Here is an 11,626-nt window from a genome sequence, read left to right as displayed (position 1 = left end):
GATGATTTCTTTCTAATAACATTTCATAGAGACTTCCTGACGGCTAGAAACACACTTGAACAAAAAAATAAAGATTTTATGGAGCTATGCAATTCAATAAACTTAACATTTAACGCCAGGAAATCTTCAGTTTTACACTTCATTTTTGCTTTTGGGCTTCCAGCAGCCAATTTATTATCTAACAATTTCATGGCTAAAAGCACTAGCTATGGAAAAGTATACATTGAATATAAAGAGATATTCGATACTACAGGAAATATTAACATTAACAGACCCTCATCACATAAATTTACTTTTGACCCTAACTTCTTCAAAGGAACCTGCCATAATAAAAAATCTGCCAATAAAGAAACTATTTCTGCTCTACTCGGAGATAAACTTAACACACTCCGTGAGTGAGGATATGAAATTTTTTTTACAGATGGCTCAGTGTCAGAGGATTTTATGGGCAGTGCCTTTACACACAAAAATTCAAACACCACCAGATCATCGTTGACCGCAGAACTTATTGCTATAGGAAAAGCAATAGACTTTGCAATTGAAAATCATTTTCAAAAAATTGCTATTCTAACAGACAGCTTGGGGTCCATTCAGTCCTTAAACAAAAAACACAGCGACAACTGCTTAGCTTTAGATATTTCGAAAAAAGTAGATGAAATTTTTGTAACCAGTATTGAAATCCACCGCATACCAAGCCACGTCGACATACAAGAAAACGACCAAGTGGACGCTGCAGCAAAGAACGCTAGAACGAATGGAGTCCTTATCTCAGCAAGATGGCCTATAAATGACGCGATTAATAATTTATATAACAAAATTAAATCTGACTGGGAATATGAGTATAATGCTTTTTGCTTCGAAACAAAGGATATTGTTTGTTATTTCCTTTTGTTTCGTCGGCTGCATGGTTCCATAAAAAAGAATCCTTCCATTCCACACTGGGCTGAATTGCCAAATAAGTGGCATAAAGTCGAATAACGCAAATATCGAGCTGAAACTCGGTATCTTTGATAAGAATAGCACTCTAAATATTGAAACAAAGTTTAAAGTTCAGTTGACCACGCCTACCCCAATAGCCCATATAAGACAACAGTGCGTATACGTGATCACAAAGTAAAGTGTGAGAACTACATATAAAGTACAACAATTTTAATATTTTTTTATGTATTAGTGATAGTAATATAATTTTATATATATATTGTTATTATTTATTTCTGTCAATTGGCCAAATATCCAGTTTGCAACAACGGCAGAGTTGCGGCCGCTGTCCATTCATACGTCCAGCAGCGTTGAATGCCAGAACTCAACATGATCTACAAGTTCAAAATACCGCCAGAGCCGCAAAAAGCCGCAAACAAGATTATTACTAACTTTTTATACACACTCTCTACTTTATTTTCACATACATTACATATGGCAGAAACACGCAGAATGTTAGTTTTTACTCCACAGAAGACGAACACATATGTTTAGTTTTCTATATTTTTGGACAATACAAAACAGTACACATATATAAAATATAATAAATTTGAACATCAAATTGTTTTGTTTTATCCATTCTACATACCTTGGCCTCCAAAATCCTGTTTTTGCAGTATCTTATTTTTCTTTTGTGTAAATTTGCCAAGCGCTCAAAGTGAATAAAAATTTCCCGCCAATTTTGTCGCAGGCATCAGCTGACTAATCACCTGACTTTGAAGCTTGATCAGAATGACAGGGTTGCATGTTTGGTAAAAGCGATCATCGATTTTTCCTATTTATTTGCTTCCACAAAATTTTAGACTTTATGCCACTTATTTGGCAATTCAGTGTGCATTCCTTGGAAATAAAACAATTAAACAGAATACTAAGCGGACATGCATTCGACAAACATACACTTTATAAAATGAATATAAACAACAGTGATTTATGTGACACCTGCAATGTAAAAGAAGATATATCCCACTTATTATTAAAATGCACCAAATTTACGCTCATAAGAAACAAATTTCCAAGCCTACTACGATACAATGACATTTATCAGTTTCTCGCTGAGGAGCCAATTAACAACTATAACTATAACATTATTAACATCATTCGCAAGATTAGCTAACATTGATTTATGAACTAAAAACATACTAAGCAAAACAATAATATGTATATCATCACAACTAACAACCATATGTTTTTATCATTAGTGATAAGAGCATCGATAACGAAAAAACAAAAAATCGATAACAACGTCTACAAATCGAAAAAACATATAATTGTAAAATTTCTTTCTATTCTTTCAATTTTGTAACGTTCAATTACTGCATTGACGTTGGCGTTAACCCTTAAGATCGGGGAGGCAAAATAAATCGTCTATTCAGCAAGAGCTGGGAAGTAACTTAATAAACAAAAAAAAAAAAAGGTAGGTATAGAAAAAAACTATAAATTAATTTTTTTTGTTAGTGTTTTTTTTTTTTTGGGTCGAATGGCCAAGTACTCTAGTGATTAAATATACATAAGTAAAAATAATTAAATTTGGAAATATGAAAGGTAAAGGCAATCGGTAAAGTCAGCAGAAAAAACCATACAAAAAAAAAAAAAGGAAAAAAAAAACAACAACTAAAATCACTTATTTATGTACATGGATAGGCTCAATATAAAATTACAGGGTATGCATATTCGGTGTTAGAATATTTTTTTTATTTTCTTTTCTTTCCTTAAAAACAGCAGTACGGAGAAAGCGCTTTCGACGTTGGAGAATAAAGCTGTAAGTAATATGCACACAATATTTATTTCTGTACGAAAAATATTCTTCACCCCTTGCTCCTGCCCTTTTTCTATAAAATAAATAAAGTAATCTTCCCAACATAAAACAAAACAAAGAGAAAAAAAAATCCCCAACAACAAGCATAGAGATATTTGCCGTTATTATGCGTGGGCAAATCGTTTTTTTTTTGTATGTTCTTTCTTGGCTTAGCCACATTGCTAAATTGTCTGTGCGCCTAGTCTACAGCTGTTGCTAGCGCTAATTCTTGTTTTTATTTTGAGATACTTTTGCTGAAATAGCGGTACTTCTTGCCGACGTTTTGTTTTGTTAATAAATTTTGATGATTTTTTTTTCTGTCTATTTGTAAGGGCAATCAATTTTCTTTTATTTTTTTTGATAACTTTTTTTTGTTTTTTTTGATAAATATGTTTAATAATCTAAATTTTTTTCTCTTAGATAAGTAATATAAATTTATAATGTCTGTTTAAAATTTATCGTTGAATTCATCTATCTAAACATGTCTCCCCAGTAAAGGAAAGAAGGGATCATCTGAAGCTAAAGCTTCAAGCGGCCGATGATCATAGGAAGGGTGGTCAAAGGTCAATCACAAAACCACCAGTGATTGCGATTATAAAAATGCACCTTGCATTATCAGCGTAGGAAATTCTATCTTTTTTTCTATCTTTCTTTTCTATCTTTCTTTTCTTTGATTTTTTTTTGTATTCTCTCTCTCTTGTCGCATGCACGCTCTTTTTTAATAATATAGCAATGAGATAAGCAGGCAGATCGGCGAAATATAAATAATTGTGGTAACTGGGTTTCGGCAGAACTACACCCCCTTGTCGACGAGCTAGTGCCGGAAATGCGTGCCAGCCGATATCCAGCTACTGCATGACCAGCCAAGACTATACGTTACCCGTTGTAATCACTAAATGATATAGTGGTCCGATCCGGGCGATTTTTATACATTTTCCTTTTATTTTTATTATGTTTAAAAATCGAACTCAAACATTAAAAAAACATTATATAGTCATTCAAAATAATAAAAAATTTTATTTGTGATGAACACAAATTCAAATTTTGGAGGAAAAACAAGCTTGGAACTATTTTTTGACTTCGACCTTTAATACTAAGACACCACTGATACACAGCACTTAGGCAAACGTTAATTTTAAATCATACGAAGGAAGGTTATATTATTTATATCACACCGTAAAAGCTACTGAAATTTGGCATATAGGCTTAAATACACTGCACATTCATTATCAAAATGTAAGAGGACTACTTACCAAGCTCTTGAAACTGTTCTGTGATAGCCAAACCTTTTCGGCTGACTAATTAGTTTTTTCTGAAACTTGACTCAGCTCCTCTGTTTTGGATAACGGAATTCTTTCTAATAGCTTTATTTCGAAAAACCAGACAAACAAATAATATTATAGCTATCTATTAACTAAATGGGATAGGATACATGTTTTAAGCATATTAATAGAAAACTCTGAGCCGATTACAGGGAATAGAAGGTTGTAATCAGAGCAGAGGACCCTAAAAGATTCATGCATGGCATAGTTAGAAGAACAACGACCAAGGGATAAAGGTTTCAAAGGATGTCTACTCCGTCTACATGGTACCGACAGATTTACCTGAGCCAATAACTCAGGCGAGTCAATAGCACCAATTAAGAGTTTGTGCATAAAAATAACACCAAGCATAATTCTACGGTTAGTTAAGGAAGGAAGGTTAATCCTGTATTCTATAGCTTATACATTTCTTGTTCATATATTCCTCCAGCTTCTGATATCATGACCTACATGCACCATGCTGATGCTTTGCAAATTATTTTTAGTCGTCTTAAAGATCGTGATTTCCTTATAGTTTTAGGTGATTTAACTTGCCTAATATTTCTTGGCTGGTTGATGATAATCTGTCTTACCTGATAGCCTACTAGAATGTCTCCTATACCAGTTGAATTCTTTACTTAACTCGTCTAAAAGAATCCTTGATATTGTTTTTCTCTCGGATCCCACTGTTAGTTCTGTATTTTGAGCACAGCCGCTTGTGAAGCCTGAAGGTCTTTCTCTCTCTACCATTGAAGTTATTATTTCTTACAATTCCGTTACTAATACCTTTAATAACAAATCAGTTTCTCGTCATAGATGTTTTCGTAAAACAAATTTCAGTCTTCTGAGCAACCTTATTTCCTCTTTTGAATTTTTTCTACTCTGCTCTTAATTTTCTAATTGATAAATGCGTTCTTTATGTGAATGTCTCTACCGTCTCCAGTAAGCCGGTCTGGTTCACACGCTGTGGGCTGTAGGCTGTCTAATTTCCGTAACAATAAATCGAGATATTTTAAAAGCTTTAACAAACCGTTCGCGACATGACTATGCAAATTATTGTGTAGCGAAATCTCAATTTTGTCTCTTAGATACTCAATGCTACAATAATTATAATTTGAGCTGTGGGGTTAAATTCTATTAGGACCCCAAAAGATTTTACAACTTTGTTAATTCTAAACGACGCTCTAATTTACTACTTTCCACCTTCAGACGTAATGTTCAGATTGCTAATAATGATTCCGATATTGCAGATCTGTTTGCTAGATTCTTTCAGTCGACTTATTCTACATTCCACATCCTATCACTTCTCAATCCATCAATCAATCAAATTGTATGTTTTTTCCTAGTAGTATTACTACGACGTCTTCCTTTGTACCCGGGCCTGTAATCTAGTCGCATCCTTAAAATAGATTTCTTTTCCGTATCTAAGCCTTTATCTCGGTTATTCTTTATATCGAGTGAGACTCGTAGCTTTCCTGATACTTGGAAGGAGTCTTTTATTATTCCTATTATAAAAAGGGGAATAAATCAGATATTTCCTACTACCGTGGCATTGCCAAACTTTCCGCAACACCTAAGCTGTTTGAGGAAATTATCACGTCTTACCTTCAACACCTATCTAGTTCCACTATTTCGCCTTGTCAGCATGGCTTCATGAAAGACCGTTCGTCGCTTACCAACCTTTTAGAATTGACTACCTGTGTACACAATGGCTTCCGCAAAAAGTGTCAAACTGATCTTATTTATAACGACTTTAGTAAGGCGTTTGATACGGTGGATTATTCTCTGCTTCTCGCGAAACTTAACATCATGCGCTTTTCCTCGAAACTATTGTCTTATTTAAAAAACGTATCTTATTGGCAGAACCCAAAAGGTGTCTTTTCGTTCCTCAAAATCAAAAAATGTTCGAGTTACCTCAGGTGACCGTCAAGGCATCTGGGCCCACTGTTATTTACCCTGTTTATAAATGATTTGCTATCAAGATTTGTTATTCCTGTAATGATCCTTCTTTCCAATCAGATCTCTATGCATTCTGTGATTGGTGCCACGTTAATAAATTATACCTTAACGCCTCAAAGTGCTCTTTTGTGACATTCAGTCATTTGTCTCCGTTCCTAGCTCATTTTTCTAGTAAGTCGGATCTGTTAGATTGTGTACCATCATTCAAAGACATAGGCGTTATTTTTGACCCAAAACATTCATTTAATTTTCATATATCTTCAATTGACAATAGAGCATGCAGTCTTCTTGGCTTCATAAAACGTTTTGACAAAGAGTTTGTCGACCCCTACGTAAGAAAGGTTTTATACAGTTCGTTAGTTCGCATTACTCTAGAATATTGCTCGCCAGTGCGGAACCCGGAATATGATGTTCACCAGCGTAGTATTGAATCGGTTCAGAAGCAATTCTTAAAGTTCGCGTTACGCGGTCTTGATTGGGACCCGTAGGCTCGTATTTGGCATTCTCTTTCTCCATAAACTTTTCAACGGTGAAGTCATTTCTACTAATTTACTAGATACTTTATATTTTTGTGTCGTCACGTCGGACCAGAAGTTTTTCCTATTCACCTTAGTATATGTCTGACTAATTACTCTCTTCACGAATCTTTTCGTTTCTCACCTTATCTCTCCTCATCTTTCTGTCACTTGTCTTCGCGCTATACTTTTCAATCATCTACAACGAAACCACTGAATATATTTTGGACATCGCACTGCTTGCAACTCATCCCTGACCTTGGCTGTGAATCGGGGCATAGCTGGCACCTTGTGCAAATAAAACACCTCCACCGGGTCGGGGATGTTTAGTTGTGTATAAGGCTAAGCTTACTTTCTTCAATTAATTGTTATCTGTTATTTAGCTTAAGCTTTTTCGTCGACTGCGGTGTTAGTTGATGTAAATAAATAAATAAATATTGTTTGGGCTGCAACTGAAGCCAGACTCTCTTTGCTGAAAAGAGAAAACGAACGAAGAGAGAGAGAGAGAGACCAAGAACAGCGCAAGTTACTTTGAAGGGACAAACTTGGAGATCCGTTACTTCAATTCTTTTCTTTCTTATTTCTTCTATGGAAATTTCCAAAACTTTGAATTTTGTAAAAGACAGCGTGGTTTGCTGTACTTGAATTTACTCTTGAAATTAATCTCAGTCGACGCGGTTGCACCTTCTGTGCCCGCCGACAATTGTACTATAGTTTTAGGTTAAGAAGATAAAGCAACTGGATTGAAGTCAACCTGGTCATCTCATTTCTTCCAAATCGCAAGTGCCTCAAAGCCGCCTCGGTGGAAATCATCCGAAGGCCGCATCATATAAAGCGAGCAGTTTGGGGCTCCGCAAGGGCGCAGCCGTTAGCCAACAAATATACATATTAATGACTGCGCCGAATTTTATTGTCATACAAACATACGAACAAATAGCATGCTGCATCCCCAGATTGCTGCAGCCTAAGATTGTAGGCTGTTCATTCGCGAACATGAGACTTTTCAAATTAAACCTTTTTTCACATTGACTTTGACAATAGGTGAGAGACAAAAAAAATTGCAAGGGTATAGAAATTTTGAATGTCCGAAGTTAGCTCCGACTTTCTGGCTATCAATAACATTGTTACTTTTAAAGCGATTGCTTTAATATATAATAGAGTGCTCAAAAGTTAGACGTGGAAGAGTTGACTGTTCTTGTCGTCACGTTCGAAATATGTTGGTTTAAAATATTTATCTTAGTTTATAAGAAAACAGTATTGTCGAAATAAACATGTCTGTTGAACATAGTACCAGAGTCAATTCCTATTTTGCAGCAAATACAAAGACTACCAGAAATTGTGGCTTTAGCAGAACAAGATTGAATAATACTTATATAATAGTGAAGACATAGTGCATGTTGGAGTTCTTACCTTACCAATATCGATGACACACTTCATGTTTGGATACACGTTTAATCTGCACATCGTAGTCAAAACTGATTGGGGTCCAAAGATAAGACAGTAGGTAGGTATAGGTAGGTATTATCACCGCAGGTATTATTACCGCAAAAAAAAAAACAACTTTTTCTATATACATACTAAGGATATTACTCTTTATTAATAGAAAACGGCAAATAGTCACCTGTGGACAATATGTACACATATTTGTAATCTCATGTAAAAAGTATCATGATACACCTCTATCGCGTAAAATTTGCAGAAAATAAAACAGTTCAAAAATATCACTTACAGGACAAGCTTCAGTTATCTTCGTTGTCCACCTGGTCGACATACTAGGTGCGACGCTTGTAGTCGCCGGCTTCTACTAGAGGCTTGCTGCAAAAAAATAGTCAAAACTTTGTAAACCCTTGGAAGTTTTTTGTTACTCTTTCCTTAATTATAGCCTTCAAAGTGGAAAAACATTTTAACGTTTTTCTAAAAAGTATAATGGTTGATAAAAAACGGCTAACAATCTTAACATAGGAAAGTAACGAAGCAATTAACAAAAGTCACTGTTTTCGACGGATCGTTTCTATGGGAGCTCCCATAGAAACTATAGCTATATGATATAGTTACCCGATCTTGATCAAATTTGACACAGTCGTTTATAGATGTAATAAACTCACCAATATTTAATTTCATGTCAATAGCTCTGAATAAAGCGAAGCCATTGAGAAAAGTCACAGTTCGTGACTTTGCCGTTTGTATGGGAGCTGTATGATAGTGGTCCGATACGGCTGAATTCGAGATATACCTGTGCAGAATACACTGTACTTGTATATCAAGCCTACATGCAAAATTTCAGTTCTGTAGCTCTGTAGCGGATATAGGAGGAGTTTGCGCTGATCCAGACGGACGGACATACCTTTTTGAACTCGTCGGGCTGATCAAAAATATATATACTTTATATGGTCGGAGACGTTTCCTTCTATGCTTTGCGCACTACTGATAAAAATAAATATAACATTTTTGCAAGGGTAACAATATAGTTATTGGTTTCATAAAAATTTCATTACGAAACATTTTATAATTTCGTTATGTTGACGAACTGTCAAGAGGCAATAGAGAGACAGCCATCCCCGGCTAGACTACTTTATAAAATTAGAAAAAAAAACAATCTTCAACCAATAAATTGATCTTACAAGCTGAATTAGTGTTAGTGCGTTTATTTGCGAATGGATCATAAATCGGTTTACAACCCTGGTTCGAATGTCCAGAATTTATTTAAGAAATGGAATTTAAGTTTTGTCGGAACGAAAGAAAGTGTTTTTGCTAATGAGTTTATACTACATATATATATATGTACTAGCAAACCCGGCTAACTTCGTAACGCCTAACAGTCAAAGAATTTCGTGTTACCTTTTAGCTTGAAACTTGCCATTTAAAATGGTGGCCTGAATCACGTTCTTCATTAATTTTTTAATAACCAATCGTGTGCCATTGCACAGCCGTGGTGGGTTCAATCCAAGGAATTCAAAAATTCTACTTGGTAATTTACAGCTTCGATAGTATTGCAAACTGTATCAACAGATTTGTATGACACAGAGTCTGTTGGCAACAATTGTTGTATCTTTAAAATTAATCCATGAACGTCCACATTTTTCGCTGCTAAAATGGCTCTTTCTGCCAGCCACTCAAGATTTATATATTGTGTGTGTACATCGGGAAATATACAGTCGATGAGAACATCTTGCGAGTGGACGATTGTGCAAAAACCGGTTGGTAATTTTATTGATCCAGTATTTTCATGTACGGCAACTTTCCCATTGCCAATATCTAATAGCTGTTTCGAAAAAGTTTCGGCGGATGGATCCTGAAGCGTTTGAACGCGCATGTTCACATGCCCTGTCATGACGATGTATTGCACTTTGTCCAGGTAATAACGATGTAATTTCCTGCCATTTTGGATTACATGTAAAAGTAATAAAAAAGCAAGGTCGTCCATATTATCCATATTATATCCATAGCATCCTGTATGTATTCTTGCATGTGACGTGGACTACCTATGTACGATGATGGTAGGATGACAGAGTTACCGATTTCGGCAGTATCAGCGTTGCTGGCAATAGCATCTCGCAAGTGAATGTATTCTTCCGCACGCAGCTTCTGTTGGTTAAATCGCAAGTATCGTAGTCGTTCACTCTCTATCTTGACGTACATATCGACCATAAATTGTTGGCAAAGCTCACGACATCGTAGAATGATATTATCCTGACCACGTCTAATCATCAACCGAAACGAATAGAAATCCTTTGAGCTAATATTCTTGTTTGTTTCGGTTCCTATAATAGTATATCCATGTATTAATTGAAGAGTTTTCATATTCTTAATGAATGAATTACCTGTTACCGGATCTCGTTGCTTAAGGTTTATGCAATATCCGTCTTGTCCCTTCCAAAAAATGAGTGGATATTGGAGAGCATCATATAAACGATGGGTATCAGGAATGGACTGAAGAGAATTATTTCTTCTTCGAATCACGATTTGTATATGCCCTCCAGCTGGTGTTCTATCAGGATTGATGAAAATAGCGTGTTTGTCACTTTGTAGCTTATGCATATGTGATTTGAATAATTTCAACAATTCGTTGTGCTCATTTAACAGAGCGTCCAGCTCGCTGCAATGCGCGTTGCAAATGGTGAATTGAGGTGATTATAGTTGCAACGTGTATTCACGCGATTGGCGAGTGCCCGTTCGGAGTCCTCGCCACCCATAAAGTAAATTTGTAAAACTTTATAAGGTTCGTTTGGCATTGGTAGTAATGAGCCGACTTTGTGGTAAATTTGGCCTTTGATTTTGAATATGGAATTAAATTGTTGACCATTTGCAGCAGTATTTTTAACTATTTCCGTTGCTCCGAACGATGTCATTTGAAAACATGAATTGAATTGCCGAATTGAACGCAAGAACAGCGAAGAATTTGGATCAGTACCAATAAGGAGGCCGTGCAATGGTTCCGGAGGTGTTTCAATTTCTGGAAGTTTCACTTTTCCTGATGAGCAACACATCCCAATTGGCTCATTTTTAAATTTAAGGGCTTGACAGTGCGGGCATTCCTTGTCCAATGTACCAATTACCACTTTGGAATGAGCGTAATATTCAACATCAGGCTCATACTGAAATGCTAGTCGAAGAAATGAATGTGATGTAAATGCTCGAAGTACTTGTTGATGTTGGTCAATCCCTCTACGTCTGTTGGCTACGAATCTGCGCGCTTCTCTTCGTTCCAATTGTCTTTGTTGGTTTCGCTCATCTCGTAACTGCGCCATTCTTACACGGACATCTGCATTACTTTGTTGCCTTTCTGCATTTGATCTTATTGCTCTTCTATCTTGCATGCCTCTAGATCTGTTTGTTTGACGACTCAAATTAGCCCCCCTGCGTGTTCGTGGCATTGTTGTAATAAATCAAGTTGGAAAACTGATTGGTGTATAACGTGTATTATTTTCTTGATCAATAATTAGCGCAGCGAGTTCGGTCGCACTCGAGTTGTAACAACGACTGAACTCGAGACGCACAATTCTTGTGCGCGCCTTCCACCGAACCACACTCGGCGACAGCGACAGAACGCTTGTCCTGAAATTAAAAGAAAATTTCAA

The 11,626-nt window shown here is 36.0% G+C and overlaps 1 protein-coding gene and 1 long non-coding RNA gene across 2 annotated transcripts; both read right to left on the bottom strand.

The window, feature by feature from the left end:
• Nucleotides 1-1,266: 1,266 nt before the first annotated feature.
• LOC124459826 lies at nt 1,267-1,747 on the bottom strand. Its single transcript, XR_006953830.1, has 3 exons — nt 1,568-1,747; nt 1,407-1,477; nt 1,267-1,313 (listed from the first exon to the last, which is right to left on the bottom strand). It is a non-coding gene; the product is annotated as an uncharacterized LOC124459826 (long non-coding RNA).
• A 7,473-nt stretch (nt 1,748-9,220) lies between these two features.
• LOC124459975 lies at nt 9,221-10,754 on the bottom strand. Its single transcript, XM_047009910.1, has 2 exons — nt 10,370-10,754; nt 9,221-10,309 (listed from the first exon to the last, which is right to left on the bottom strand). Exons 1-2 carry the CDS (start codon nt 10,584-10,586, stop codon nt 9,936-9,938), a joined length of 591 nt encoding a protein of 196 aa, XP_046865866.1. The 5' UTR covers nt 10,587-10,754; the 3' UTR covers nt 9,221-9,935.
• Between the last annotated feature and the right edge of the window lie 872 nt (nt 10,755-11,626).

This window comes from Drosophila willistoni (genome assembly GCF_018902025.1).
Source record: "Drosophila willistoni isolate 14030-0811.24 chromosome 2L unlocalized genomic scaffold, UCI_dwil_1.1 Seg168, whole genome shotgun sequence".
In the NCBI taxonomy this organism is placed as follows: Eukaryota; Metazoa; Arthropoda; class Insecta; order Diptera; family Drosophilidae; genus Drosophila; species Drosophila willistoni.
The sequence above is the reverse complement of the archived record's forward strand: the minus strand, read 5'-3'. Positions and strand labels throughout refer to the sequence as shown.

Bases quoted from the DNA above. Each gene is read 5' to 3' on its own strand.
- LOC124459975 (XM_047009910.1), bottom strand. From the start codon at position 10,586: ATGCATAAGCTACAAAGTGACAAACACGCTATTTTCATCAATCCTGAT. The intron at 10,310-10,369 runs GTAATTCATTCA...ATACTATTATAG, and splicing joins GCAACGAGATCCGGTAACAG to GAACCGAAACAAACAAGAAT.